Source organism: Hypomesus transpacificus, chromosome 5 (assembly GCF_021917145.1).
Source record: "Hypomesus transpacificus isolate Combined female chromosome 5, fHypTra1, whole genome shotgun sequence".
In the NCBI taxonomy this organism is placed as follows: domain Eukaryota; kingdom Metazoa; phylum Chordata; class Actinopteri; order Osmeriformes; family Osmeridae; genus Hypomesus; species Hypomesus transpacificus.
Genome location: NC_061064.1, coordinates 1,934,543 through 1,949,990, shown reverse-complemented (window position 1 = coordinate 1,949,990; position 15,448 = coordinate 1,934,543). Strand labels below are relative to the sequence as shown.

The 15,448-nt window shown below is 48.2% G+C and overlaps 1 protein-coding gene across 1 annotated transcript in view; it reads right to left on the bottom strand.

Annotated features, from left to right (window-relative positions):
- The window catches only part of tenm1 (teneurin transmembrane protein 1), a 105,256-nt gene that overhangs the window by 41,062 nt on the left and 48,746 nt on the right, over positions 1-15,448 (bottom strand). Inside the window, exons 5-9 of the mRNA XM_047020726.1 lie at positions 13,702-13,940; positions 8,030-8,179; positions 4,742-4,950; positions 1,879-2,089; positions 1,132-1,233 (exon numbers count right to left, since the gene is read on the bottom strand). Coding sequence (XP_046876682.1) covers positions 1,132-1,233; positions 1,879-2,089; positions 4,742-4,950; positions 8,030-8,179; positions 13,702-13,940 — 911 coding nt within the window. The remainder of the gene's footprint in view (positions 1-1,131; positions 1,234-1,878; positions 2,090-4,741; positions 4,951-8,029; positions 8,180-13,701; positions 13,941-15,448) is intronic.

Below are 15,448 nucleotides of genomic sequence, written 5' to 3'. Positions count from 1 at the left end.
GCTTGAAGGGTGATGTCAACTAAACCCTCATCGTTGATATCCTGCGTTTTCCTTCTCTGGGAAAAGCTTATTTCACCCCCCCACCCCACCCCCCCCACCCCGTATTTACAAAAAGCAGAGACGCAGGGAGATGCAATTCTAGGAAGCAGTTCTCTCTGAAAACAGAAAAGCAATGTGACACTGCGTGCCCATTTCCCCCCTCTCTTCTCCTGCCCAGTAGCTCCCATATCTCCTGTCAGGCTGTTCATGTGCTCCTCCTGTGTGGAAGCTGCCTAGCAGAGATTGCCTCGGACATTACTCTCCATAACAGGCCACAGTTCCACGCTGGGAGCAGTAATATACACATTATGCCCGCTACAGTGCCTCCCTGGCCACAGATCTGGAGAGAGACAGGGCCTAAAGATGAAGGCTTTCAACCAGACAAGGCTAACAGAGACCTTACTGACCACAGAGTGGCTCTGAAATCAACACCGGCCCTGGTTGTCCTGCTTTCATGTCCTGTACATAATATTCCAATTTAATACTTAATGGATTTTACAGTATTGATAATATAAAGTGTTAAACACCAAAGAGTAGAGTAACCGTTGCCATTTCATTAATCAGACTTTTTCAGAACAATACAGTTTGAAAAAACACTGTAAATGACTGTGGGTTTAGCAACCAACAATACATTTAAATGAGTGACTTGTTGCTCTTTTAGGTTAGATATAACAAAGTTAAGTCTTGTACTCGCTGTGAAATATTTTACTGTTGATTGTTCTTCTACAGGTACAGTCCTGCACTTTTGTGGTTCATGTTGTTTAATTTGTAACTTGTGTAACTGCATGCTCTTATGGGTCTTCCCTTTGGCACTTGTTTAGCTTTTCACAATGTATGCTTCATGTTTTGGCTACTTGCAATGTTTGGGACTATCTCGTTGTTATGATCAGTGACCTATGCTCTTTTGTAAGCTCTCTCTTGGAAGTCGCTTTGGATAAAAGCGTCTGCTAAATGAATAAATGTAAATTTAAATACAATATATTCCCACATCCACACTATTCCCACTAAAGGCGGTCATTATTCACAAACACGTCATTGAAGATGAATAGACTCGTTAGAATATTTAGCGTGCAGTTGAGAAGTGCAGTGTACCTTTGGAGCAGTCGGGGCCTAGGAAGCCAGTGAAACAGTGGCAGTGCCCCGCCACACACTCCCCGTTGCCATGACAGTTAGTTGAGCAGCCATCCATGCTTTCTACAAACACAGGGAGAGAAGCAGTTACACAACACACACACACACACACCACCAAGATTATTCGTAACTTATCACCCGGATATCTAACAGCTCTTTAATTAAGATAATGGTAATGGTTGCGGCGGTAACAGTGATCATAAAGAAACAGTTAGAAAGCTGGGGGAGAGAACCCCAGACTGGAACGGTGTTAAGAGAGAAAAGTGTCTTGTCAGGAAGTGAAGGTGAGGGCGTTGGAACAGCCTGGTGCCTCCTCAGCACAGCCAGGGAGGCAGGAGAGGAAAGGGCAGTCAATTAAGGATGATAGACCTTTTATGGTACTGCGCAACTGGCGAGAGAACACAACCAATTTGAAGTTGGAATGGAAGACCTTTTCATCACTTTTGGAGCACAAAGGTTCCCCTAAGAGCACCATTTCCTTTTTCTTTTACAGCGGTATAACAATACTAATTGCTTTGAGCAAAGTGTTTTCATAAACAAATTATCTTGGAATAATGTCATGCACTTTTCCGTAATATAAATGTAACACAATACACAGGAATTCATTATTGCTCCAAATTATGTTAGCATACTTTGAGAAATTCTCGTTAGCGACTAACAGTCTCCTGATTGGCTGACGTGATCTCGAGCTCTACAGACGGCAGTTACCAATGGCGGTGCTGTGAACAAACACTTGCTCCATCTTCCTGCCGTCGTTGTAGAAGGCCAGGTACCAGGTGCCTGCGTCCATGTACTCCACGAAGCCTGTTTCCTGCAGGGAGGCCAGGATCAGGTGTCTGGGGGAGGAGATGGGGAACTCGGGAGACTGGACTTCCTGTTTGATCAACTGTTTACCGTCCAGCAGCTTGACGAAGTCAAACTGGAGAGAGACAGAGAGATAACGTTTACATGCACCGAAATATAATATTGGTTTATTCCACATCGTATTAGTCTGAAAATACTACATTCGGATTATGTCCTGAAAGCATCCTCCATGCTCAGGGTCACACGACTCAGGGTCACACGACTCAGGGTCACACGACTCAGGGTCACATGATTCAGGGTTGTGATGCAGGGGAGGAGACACACCCAGGGGCGGGGGCGGGGCCTGACAGCAGCCCGGGGGCGGGGCCTGACAGCAGCCCGGGGGCGGTGCCTGACAGCAGCCCGGGGGCGGGGCCTGACAGCAGCCCGGGTGCGGGGCCTGACAGCAGCCTGGGGGCGGGGCCTGACAGCAGCCCGGGGGCGGGGCCTGACAGCAGCCTGGCGGCGGGGCCTGACAGCAGCCCGGGGGCGGGGCCTGACAGCAGAACGGGGGCGGGGCCTGACAGCAGCCTGGGGGCGGGGCCTGACAGCAGCCCGGGGGCGGGGCCTGACAGCAGCCTGGGGGCGGGGCCTGACAGCAGCCCGGGGGCGGGGCCTGACAGCAGCCCGGGGGCGGGGCCTGACAGCAGCCTGGGGGCGGGGCCTGACAGCAGCCTGGGTCCCGGGCGTGTCACTCATGTGTGCTGCTGGACATTAGCAGGCCTTCGCTGGTGATGGCTGCTTCCTCACCGCCTCGCGGCCGCTGAGGGGCTAACCGCTCATCCAGAACCACCCAAGGTCGCTCCAGGGCACGTCCACGACCCTGAGGCCCGAGGCAACTCGACCTGGCTCTGATCCAGAGTCTCCTAGCAGAGACAGACGGCCCCCTGGGGAGCGGGGCGGGGGGGTGTTTGTGATTCATGTGGGCGCAGGGGGCGGCGTGGCTAGGCATGTTCAAGCCAAATCAAATCTTATTTGTACAGCCTGTTTTACAACCAAAGTCACAGAGGGCTTCACATACAGAACGCTTCTCAACCAACCTAAACCCTGAAAAAGACAAGGAAGTTCCTCTCCTACAGAGACGCTTGGTGACAGAGAGGCGCGACCCCAGGCTAAACAGCAATACATCAAGAGTAGAGAGCAACGTTGTGCTAATGGTTGTTGAAACACACAGTTTCAGCTCTGTGCTCTGAGTAGGGGCAAGGCTTCAACCGCCACCGCCAAGCGGAGGCCGACGGTGACCGCACTTTGCGTCCTTGTCTCCAAGGCAACGCCGGCGAAATCTCCTTGGACAGTAAAGGGGGGAAGTAACCGACGTGAGGCGCGCAGGAGACCGCCTAGTGTCCAACACACGCTAATGAACCCCCGGATGGTGACGCTGAGGGGGGGGGGCACGCTCACTCAGACCCCCACACCTCTGTCATCTCCACAGGAGAAACTGAGAGAGACCCAACAGAGTGTGTGTGTGTGTGTGTGTGAGAGAAGCAGGGTTGTTACAGTAATACCAGCTGTCCATTCATGTTTCAAACCAGCTGAATTGAAACTGGTGTTGGTGTGGTGTGTGCTGCCTCCACCAACACCACTGCCTCCACTGCCTCCACCGACACCACTGCCTCCAGCGCCTCCACTGCCTCCACTATCTCCAGCGCCTCCACTGCCTCCAGCGCCTCCACCAACACCTCTGCCTCCAGCGCCTCCACTATCTCCAGCGCCTCCACTGCCTCCAGCGCCTCCACTGCCTCCAGCGCCTCCACTTCCTCCAGCGCCTCCACTACCTCCAGCGCCTCCACTGCCTCCAGCGCCTGCACGTGGAGGAGGAGACGCACGGAGCCGGGCGATGAGGCCGGGCGTGTGACAGACGAGCCGGCGCTGCGGAGGTCTCACCCTGACCAGCCGCACGGCATGCTGGGTACTCGATCAGCACAGAGAGAATGACGTGACTGACCGCTCCACACTGGCCACCAGCTGTCCACACTGACAGAGACATGGCGTCGCCGCGGGACACGGCTGAGACAGGACTTGAACGCGGTCCAGGGTACAGTAGCGGGCTCTGCCAAGCCTGATTATAAAGACGATCATTATTGTCCTCCTGGTGAAGAGCATGTCTGTGTTGAAAGGAACCTTTCAATTAGCGCTCATTAATTATTTGTCCATATGCAAATGTGCATGCAGAGGAGGTTTTAATTGAATTATACCAGGTCTTTGATTTAAACTGTTGATCTTAGACTCTAACGAGCAGTGATTGGGGAGTTATGGTGTCCTACCGACTCCATATTAGTTCCACTAGATCCTGTCTTAATTGTGTTATTTCTATGACAATACACCATACACACTTAAACTCCTCTTGCATTAAATAAACATTATTGGTGGGATTCCACTGACGATCATAATTAACTTAATGACTGAATCCATTTGTCCGGTTTCACCCACCAGCACACTGTACTGCTGATCCTGTTCAAACACAGTCTCAGAAAACAGATTTACTGTTTAAGAAAAACGGAAAAATACATTTGAGCAGCTGAAGGAGGAGAGGCGTTTGTGCGTAGGCATTATGGCTAATCTAATATGCCTGTGTGTGGGAAGGAGATATGCAGACCTGTAATTATTACTACTATGTGGGATGCAGTATGTTAGATAGGGAATACATTTGATATGTGTGTGGTACAGTATGTTTCATCTGTGTGTGTGTGTAGGGATAAGGATGATGTGCAGGGTGGAGATAGCGTACCTGTGTGTGTGTGGGTGGGATGTTCCTTCGCCCGTATATCCCCAGCAGGGCGTCTCGCGCCAGGGAGATATTGAACTTGACGTACTCTGGGTGGTGGATGGTGATGTAGAAGCGCCAGAACAACCCTGGAGGGATGGTCTGCACCACCGTGGTCCCGATGTCCACCTCGCCCCTGTCTATGGCCTTGCCTCGCTGGAACACATCCTTATCTAGAAGCGGGAAAACAACAAAACAGAAAAATGAAGCTTTTTTTCTTGCACCAGATGAGTGTTTGTACCATGTAAGCAGAGGCTCTCTCTCTCTCGCTCTCTCTCTGCATTTCCTGTCACGCTTCACTTAAAAACTGTCCAATAAAGCATGAAAAATGCCCCCCCAAAATCCGAAAAAAACTAACAAACAAAAAGGAACTACTCCGGCCTCATGTTCAGATTGGAGAAACAGTCCTGGTGTTGACCCTGGTGCTACGGTACTGGTGTTGAACCTGGTGCTACAGTACTGGTGTTGACCCTGGTGCTACGGTACTGGTGTTGACCCTGGTGCTACGGTACTGGTGTTGACCCTGGTGCTACGGTACTGGTGTTGAACCTGGTGCTACGGTACTGGTGTTGACCCTGGTGCTACAGTACTGGTGTTGACCCTGGTGTTACGGTACTGGTGTTGACCCTGGTGCTACAGTACTGGTGTTGAACCTGGTGCTACAGTACTGGTGTTGACCCTGGTGCTACAGTACTGGTGTTGTAAACAAGCAACAGGAGGAACCATGGTGCTGTATTGACGAGGCAGGAGCTTCAGCAAACAGCTCTTCCAGCAGGGTGTGAACTCATTATACTGTGCTGATAACCTCTGGTGTCAGCGCTCAGCCGGCTACGCCAACACCGGAGGGTGTCACATTATTGATCCAAGGCCGTTCCTGGTGGGGAACATGAGCTCTCGGGGGCTCCGCTCTGCACATTAAGTTGATCTTATCTCCTCCATGCTGCCTCCTGGAAGAAACTGGAGTATTGAGTATTCTCCAGCGTGTCTGCGGAGAGCACTGGATGGAGAGGACGACGGACCTTTCCGGTATCGTGTGCCGTCGTAGGTATTTGAATGAACGTGCTGTGGCACTCGACAATCTTGGGAAAGTGTGCGGTGAGTGGATTGGTAATCACAGCAATCGAGACGACGGCAGGTGAATGAAATAAGAGGTATACTTAAAGGTGAAGCAGGTGGACTTGTTAATGGTAGCGGGGAGTTTCCAAACACACTAATTGTTTCAATCTGGAAGATATTGGTCGTTCCTCCTCCATCAGCAATCCTACTGTAGTTTTCATTTCACTCAAGGTTGGCAAGAACTAAAAAAAATAATTATAACTCGCTTCAAAACAAACACACAAGCAAATTAGTTCCTCAGCCTCCGGTCTATTCTGATAAAACAATTATTCCAGTAATCCAATTTCAATTAAATCTTTTTTTAAATTAGAGTCCTCGTCATTTCACTGACAGCTGAAAAGAACAACACATTAATACATTCTAGATCCAGCGTGCCCGTTTCATCTAAACTGAATGTCTTTTTTCCTGAGGGTGAGGGTTAGGTACTACTTAGAACTGAGGACACAGAGAAAAAGACTGACTGCCCTCTCCGGAGCTCAGAGACAAATAATAATAATAATAGATTTAATTTCTAACGCACTTTACATTTGAAAACAAATCTCAAAGTGCTACAGTTAAGATGATAAAACAAGGTAAAACTCATAAGACCTGACAGAGTGACAGCTCACTTTGTGTCTGCCGTCCAGATCTGCACACTGTGGACACCTAGAAACAGGGACGTTCAAGGAGGGTTTGTTTTCAAACGCGAGTGGGACAGTTTCAAAGCGGGTGGGTGGATGGGGTGAGAGGGAGTTTTCAAAAAGTGGGTGGGACACGGTCCCATGTGCAATGACTCCTGCTTCCCCCATCAGGCTTGACCCAGACACGCTAAGGACGACAGCGTCTGTGTGCGAGCGTGGAGGCTGGAGAGCTGAAACCAACACAGGTGTCTCCAGCTCCACACAGACCTGAGGTGTGAAACAGGTAACTCTGCTGGAGCCCGCAGCCTGGGAGGAGATTAAACTCTGCTCGCTTTCTTTAATTAACTACCCATGAAGCTCCCCATGATCGCTTCATAGTCGACGCATGCTAATGTGCCCTGGCACGGCTACGCTAGCATCCTCCTCCCTCCACCTGCTCTGGCTCCTCCTCCCTCCACCTGCTCTGGCTCCTCCTCCCTCCACCTGCTCTGGCTCCTCCTCCCTCCACCTGCTCTGGGTCTGGGTCCACCTCCCTCAACCTGCTCTGGCTCCTCCACCCTCCACCTGCTCTGGCTCCTCCTCCCTCCACCTGCTCTGGCTCCTCCTCCCTCCACCTGCTCTGGGTCTGGGTCCACCTCCCTCCACCTGCTCTGGCTCCTCCTCCCTCCACCTGCTCTGGCTCCCCCTCCCTCCACCTGCTCTGGGTGTGGCTCCTCCTCCCTCCACCTGCTCTGGCTCCTCCTCCCTCCACCTGCTCTGGGTGTGGCTCCTCCTCCCTCCACCTGCTCTGGGTGTGGCTCCTCCTCCCTCCACCTGCTCTGGGTGTGGGCGAGGACAGGATGGAAGCAGCAGATGCGAGGGGAACGCTTCAAACTCCAACGCCAGGCTTTTACCCCGAGTCATTATGTGCTTACGAAGGGGCAATCCAATATTTTCATAACTGATTTGATTTTAATCTACTCTTCAACATTGCCCTAGTTGCGGCGAACGTTTTGTGGTTCACACGGTTATAGAAATGGAATTGAATTATGCGGAATGGAACTGAATTATTTCACTCATTGCCGATATGGAATTGTACCTCTGCCGTATTTGGAACCCCAGGGCTGGTCTGCTGTTATTGGAATAATTCTATTTCTCCATCCCATTGATTCTATGAGCTTTCTTCTTCGGAAGTGGAAAATGTCTATAATCAGATCTTTATCTCACTAATGGAGGCAATGCCCAGCAAACACAGAAGCCATTTTAACTGTTGAGTGACCTGCAATTCACCCAGACAGCCATCTGTTTATCTTGCCTGCAACTCACCACTGTACAGGAATCAGTCAAAACACATTAGCCCCAACCACACTGGCTGAAGCAGAACAACAGGCCCACATGTAAACACAGAAGTAAGTCAATGGGATTCCTCCTGGTGCTTAAATACACCCTTTTTTTCCTTCTTTCAAACAACCTCGCTCTATCAAAACTGCGCTACGACAGCAATGCAGTCCAGGCTGTAGGGTGGGCATCACCGTACCTCTGAAGGTGCTGTTGAGGCCAGGTAGGTCAAACGATGTGAAGGTGATGTCGATGCTCTCTGAGTCTTGGTCCAGCTTGCTCAGGCCGTTCTCATACAGCTGACTGTCCATGGGCTGGAGGTGCCAGGTGAGACCAAACAGGTGCACTGCTGTAGGGGGGGGGGGAGGGAGGGGGGAGGGAGGGGGGAGGGAGGGAGGGAGGGGAGGGAGGGGGGGAGAGAGGGAGGGAGAGAGGGAGGGGGGGAGGGAGGAGAGAGAGAGAGAGAGAGAGAGAGAGAGAGAGAGAGAGAGAGAGAGAGAGAGAGAGAGAGAGAGAGAGAGGGGGGGGGGGGGGGGGGGGAGGGAGGGAGGGAGGGAGGGAGGGAGGGAGGGAGGGAGGGAGGGAGGGAGGGAGGGAGGGAAAAATAGACAGTTAGATGGAGAAGGAGAGAGAGATAAGAGTGTAAGATGGAGAGGGATAGAGAGCGAGATAGGGAGAAATAGGGAAGGAGACAAAGAGGAGAGAGATAGACAGTCTGAGAGGAAAGGAGAGAGAGAGACCAGGTTTAGCATGAAAGAACAACAGAAGAAAAGAATAGGACAAAGCCCATCTGTGACAGTGTAGAGAAGGCCTAAACTCTGCTGAACGTCACTTTCTATAGAGCTGCAAGCTGCTGCAGAGAGGAACGACACACATCTGGCTGCTCCTACATCGTTTGAGATGAGAGAGAAAAAAACGTGTTTAGATTGAGTCTTACATGATGATGTTTCATACACACACACACAACACCTCTGAAAATAGACAAGATCATACAATAACTGATATAGGCAATTACCAATGGGCTTGTCTTGGTCATGTCACTGCTAAATCTGCACCATCCAACTGCAGTTTTTGCTTTTTTTCCAACCAACTCTAGGATCCTCCCTAAACTAAAAACCAATTATAAATATCTTACTTTAGATTGCTGTGTGAGATTCATGAAACAGATTTAATAGAATTTTAAGATGCTGCAAACCCATCAGAGATACAAAGAAGGATAAACTATCGGCTCTTCTTAAAGTAATGGATTAAGTCAAATCAATAAGGTCAGAATGAAAAATTACTTCATGTAATGCTGCATTATGTTGTACAGAAGAAAACTGAAAACCAAAAATACAATTTCTGTTAAATTTCTGAGCTGTAAAATGTTGAGTTCATGGTCCAAAAGAGGATAGTACATGCCTGAAAAGAGAGATCAGATCTTCTGATCTAAACCTCCTGGATTCTTCAAAATGAACATTTGCCACTTTGAAAACACATCACAACCCTTACGCTCTCTCAATCTACAGCTCATTGCTGCATTACGATGCGTCACTGCATTTATGTAAATATATTTGACAAGAGACCCCGTAAACAAAGGTTAACGAAGCGGGGGAATGGAGAGCACGTTTGTGATAACTGAGTTTAGCGCAGGCACATCAAAAACACCAGCGAGAACCGGAGGGGAGGTGAGTGGAATAATCAGCAGCTTCCCATCCCTGATTCATGTGCTCTAACAAAGGACCCAGCAGGTAGTCTGAGAGGTCTTCCCGCTCGTTACCACGGAGACTCAGGCAGGCAGAAAGGTGCCCTGTATTCCAGCCGCTAGCGGATCATTTAGACACATGGGCCGCTGGAACTCCAGTCTCGACCACTTCAAACCTTTTCCTTAGTTGTCTGCCTTTCAGAAAGCAGCTCAGCCCAACAGGGAAAGATCTTAGGACGCCTGCTCCAAACTAGCAGGCCAGCTGAGGAGTGAAGCCTAATTAAAGACTAAGTAGTTCATGGCAATTTGCATTTGTTGAACATATTCAGTGGATAAGTATCTGCTTCTTAAAAATGCATAATGCATAAAATGATTATGCAGTTTTGAGAGACTAATCAAATTAAACTTAAAAGTCCTCTGCCTCCAAATATAACTATAAATATAACTTAAAGATGTTTTGTTTGAATTTGTTGTGCAGACAGCTGCATTAGGCTTCATTCACAAGCAGAGATGATGTTTACAACATGACTACAGCACAGTACTGTATGTGCAGCAGCCTCTGCATTCACAAGCAGAGATGATGTTTACAACATGACTACAGCACAGTACTGTATGTGCAGCAGCCTCTGCATTCACAAGCAGAGATGATGTTTACAACATGACTACAGCACAGTACTGTATGTGCAGCAGCCTCTGCATTCACAAGCAGAGATGATGTTTACAACATGACTACAGCACAGTATGTGCAGCAGCGACTGCATTCACAAGGCAAGTCAAGCAAACCAAACCGTGGGTTTGCTTGACTTGCTTTAAGGACAGAACTACACAAGTAATACTTTAAACTACTCTTCAAATGCGAGGGTTAGGCTAACAGAACGTGTGTGTGTTGTTGTTACACCTTGTGCTCCCTACAAAGACACGAGAAGATAAGACATTGCCCTTTAAAGCACCGTAGACCTAGATAGCTATTTTCAGCTTCAAACCAGAGCTCAAACGCCTTGAGCTTAACACCAGCCAATTATGACCCATCAATAACAGTTATCATGTGACAGGCAAGGCTGCTACCCAGCTAGTGTAAATAGCTGGGAATAATTACGGAAGAGGGTGGGGGGGAGAGGGGTTAGATTCCTCACTTGACCTACCACCCTGGGCCTCCCTTGTACCCTTGTCTTAAAGCAGCTACAAATAGGGGCTTTATCTACGTGATAGAGAGATTACTGGGGGCATCAGTTTGCATTATTCCACATCGGTGCCCTGCGGAGATCTGTGGGAAGACTTTGGGGCGGGGTGATGAAGAGCAAGCGCTGGATTGGATTCACAGCAGGGGGCTTGGACGTGGTAGATCCTGCCGCAGTGTGGTTTCCACGCAGGGAACCTGGAGACAGTTCCTTCTGCTCCTCCTGCTGAGGCTATAGTGGATGAGATCTTCCCTCAGCACGACTGAAACTACAACTGCAGCACTCTCTAATGGTGCTCGTGTCATTATTTACACAACAACAATAGCAGTAGTGTTTGTAAGACAAAGACTAATTGAATTCACGTCCCAATGTTTTCAAAAATGAGTTTCAGAAATCGAAACGGTACAACACAGCTTGAACTGCTCATTAACGCTAAAAGGACACAGTCACCTCTGACAGCAGGAAGTCATCTTAAGATTAGGATCTGCTTCGTCAGGCCAGGCTGTACACGGTCACCAGAGGGCAAAATATGAAAGGTAAGTTGGCTCTTTATGTCTGAATGCCAAGCATTAAGAGTCTTTGTACTGGTAGAGACATGAATAAAGGTTCTCTCTGGGGCTGGATCCTGGTTGTTTAACTACCCATGAATAAAGGACAGGCTACTTCACAACATCAGTGCCATTAATATCTGACCTAGCGCTCCTGTCTTCTCGGTGCATCTTGTGTGTTCGGGAGAGCTGTCAGTTTCAGTAGAGAATGGCACTTGATCTAAACTTCCCTGTACTGGGGGAAATAATTTACTGCCCGCCCTCTGCACCCTATCCTTCGCTCTCTTCAAAAAGGGCATTGTTTGGTTTATGGAGCCACGGCCAGAATACTAATAAGGAGCTGAAGTGAAAATGGATCGATCAATATGACCACAATGAGACATGAAAGGTCTGCTACCTTCAAGGCTAGTCGCCTGGAATCATAAATTCCTCGGCTGCCCGCTTCCCTTTCAACACTGAGACTTTGACTCGGACCCTTTGACATTAGTCAGTCTCATTGATCCAAACACTTTTCAGTCTGTTAAACCAATACCACAGCCGACAGCTATCCTTTACAGTGCCCTAATGAACTGAAAAAATCAAAACGTTTAATTTTCTCCAAGGAATATTGTCGTCGTCCCCCGCTCTGAGTTGCAACCTGCCAATACACCTTTGAGAAAGATATCTGAGGTTCATTAGACTTTTGTTATCCTCAATAAACGTGATAAAAAAAACGAATCAAAAGGAATCTGAGTTTAATGCTTATAAGTTATTACACTACTAAACATTATGGGAAGATATAATCAATTGGCAGTTTGGAGAAGTATAGCAGTTAGAGAAGGCTCTGAGACTCCGTTACCACACACACACAAACACACACACACACAGTGCACGCCCACACACACACACACAAACACACACAGTCCACGCCCACACACTCACACAGAGGGCAGGAGAGACATCAGTGTAGCGCAGGCAGCATTCTGACTTTGAAAAACAGACCGCATTAACTTTTTAGCAGATAACATTACCTCAGGGTTTCTATGAGTCGTCCCATATGACGTTGCCGTTCGGTCGTAGGAGGAGGAGGAAGAGGAGGAGGAGGGGGTGGAGGGGGAGGAGGAGGAGGGAGACTGCCTCTCTGGAGTATGACTGAAGTTTCGTAGCTTATGGAGTTGGGGCTTCCTCTTCCTCAGAGGCCGGTGGGTGACATGCTAAAGCATCTGGAGTCTCCTCCCTAACCCTCCCATCTCTTCCTAACACTGTGACTCTTCTGTGACGTCTGTGTGCCTCTCCCACAAGTCTGTACGTCCACATGTTCCCCCCCCCCGTCTCTCAGACAACCCTCGTCCGGCTCTGAAAGGCCTGGCTGGGCAGCCGGCCTGGCTGAGGAGACAGGGGTCCAGCTAGGGTCTGAACATGCAGACAAGCAACCAAGCCGCCATCTTGTAAATATCTCTTGAGCATCTTAAGCGTTTATGACACGTTTGTGAACCCGCTCGAAACACCTTGGGGAGGTTTCGTACTTCGTTCATACCATTTGTCACACCTTTTTGGTTCCAATTATTCACACTAATTAAATTATCACAAAGAGCTCTTTCCAATATAGTGTTTCCACTATTTTTGTGTAAAACAAATAACTGTAACTTAACCGCTAACTGTTGCTCTTTAATGTGTGGTACTCTGATCATGTGTGCCCCTTCACACAGACTTGTGGCCAACAGTTTGGTAAGGCCCACCTTAGTTATTTATCTGACAGTTTTATGAACAGCCCCCACATTATTCCTGATGACAGCACATCTGTTACAAAACTATTTGGAATAATTGCCTGATAACAGCCAGCCTTAACATTGAGGCTAATTAGGTTAATTCCTGTTCGAAACGCAAGACTCGAGCTCACATTCTACGCTTCGCTTATGGGCCTCGGCAAGATTATAGATTGTTTTAGTTGTTGTTTAAAATGTGTAATGTAGCAGAGGGAGATGTGAGAAAGCAGCGAGCAGTTAGAAAGCAGTCAAGGTTTGAATGTGACAGTTGAGGATTTAGAATCTCTTGTCTGTGCACACACGAGGGCTGAAGCGCTGCCTCTGAAAGGGCCTTATTAAAGAAGCGTTAATGCATGGTCATGCGGTTTAGCAAACTGCAGGTCTAAGGATCCGAAATGGAGGTCTAAGGATCTACATCCTGCTATGTGTTGCATTTCCTAAGATCTTTATTGATCCTAACAGTGGCAGCTTAAGGACTTCATCTCAATTAGGAGAAACACACAAAGACCTCTGGGTAGCAGGAACCTCTGGAAACAGCTCACCAAGGTCAGGACGCTCTCAGCCCAAGACACAACAGATTAAAAGACAAGGCCTTTCGCTGACTTGTTATTTTACATTAACATACCAGAACGATCAATGAGCTGTCAGCCGGTGACAAGCCAACAACAACAACGCCATAAATAAAAGCAGTGGGCGCGGAGGAGCGGGGGACTTACCGATCACGTAAGTGAGGAGCAGGGCCAGGGTGACGGTGATGGCCGTGGCGCTCAGGGCCGTGCACTTCCAGTTGCAGCACTTGTAGGGCTTGTTGAAGGTAAACATGGGCCGGGAGAAGGTGGCCCTGGGCAGGGGGCGGGGGGGCGGGGAGTACACTGTGCTGGAGGTCAGGGGGTAGTTCTGACTGGCTGCGCTGAACAGGGCAGATGAGCCGGAACCGTGTTTGAACAGGAAATGCCTGAAACATGGCAAGAACACGTCAAGTCAGCGTGGCACTGGACACTGCAAACACACAACACACACTTGTAATATTAAAAGGTGTTAAGGTAGGGTGTTTGTTTTTAAATACTGACATTGCTGTGTACGAAACTGAACAAACTTGGTGGTTGGTTAAATGTGTCAGCGTTGAAAATGACATACTATAAAATCAATCAGATGGTTTTATCCAAAATGCAGAATCCGTAACTCGTTTTCAGATCTATCTACAGTAGTATAGAGTAAACATCCTGTCCAGTGACTGCTCCCAAAAACGAAAATACTTTATATTTAAGTGCACTCAAGAGAGGAAGACAGAGGGCGAAAGAAAAAGGAAAGAGCGAAAAAGAAAGAGACATACAACGAGAGATGCGTAGAGAGAGAGAGACCGACAGAAAGAGACAGAGAGCGACAGAGAGAGAGACAAAACGAGAGAGACAGACAGAGCGAGAGGCAGAGAGAGAAAGAGAGACTGACAGAGCGAGAGGCAGAGAGAGAAAGAGAGACTGACAGAGTTTGAGATCAACATTTGGTATTAAATTCTCACACCTGACAGTGAAGCTGAACACTTCGCTCACATTGATTTATGCTAATGCAGAACGGTGGCCAATTCCTCTTCACTGTGAACTTGACCTTGGAACCACTGTCTTTATCTAACAAGCTGGAGGCAGCTACAGTGGCCCGGGAATAAACCGGCGCACAACACCAGCAACAGAAAACAACCCTAGCTCCCGTCGCTAATTAAAAAAGGTTTTAATACCATTAGCCAGTATCTTTTAAGTCTTCAATTAAGCAGTGGAGAGTGCAAAGGTCAGCTTTAGAAAAGATTATATCACAAGGCTTAATTGCCAGACGGTTTTTTTATAGACGGCGTAATTAAGTTTAAGTACAGTTCACAAAGGATTGAAGTTATCGGAGATGTGTTTGCGTTGTTGGCCTAAGCCACTGGAAGCACTGCATCCTCTGGGAAGACCTGGATGTTAAGTAGTTTGTTTCAACACACTGCCTGGGTCAATATTCACCATGTATAGAAAGGCCTAGTAGTTCGCTTGAACAATATATGCAGTAGTCTGTTCAAACTTTTGATTGGCAGCACGATATTGGATAATACTGAAATGGCCCGTGCAATATCATGCGACATTGTCCAGGCCCAGATATAAAGATGTAATACAGTCTGGATAGACTTGGGGACGACGTTATTGAGCTGCTACTGTGGTGCTGACACTTGAGAAATTAATTATTAAGAGCAAAAACAGTCGATGGTGACCAATCAATTCATGTCTGAGTGTAATTCAACGAAATTAGAAAGAATATGCTTGTGGTCTTGAATATGGTCATTATGCTGATCTGACAGAAATATGTAATTGCATTGATGCTGGGTCAGTGCCATATCATCTGTCTGTGTATGCTCAGGATGGTATCGACTCCGCTTTCACAATCTTTGTAAAAGCTGCTTCCGTGACCAGAAGGAAAGCGTTGGGCTTTGAAGAG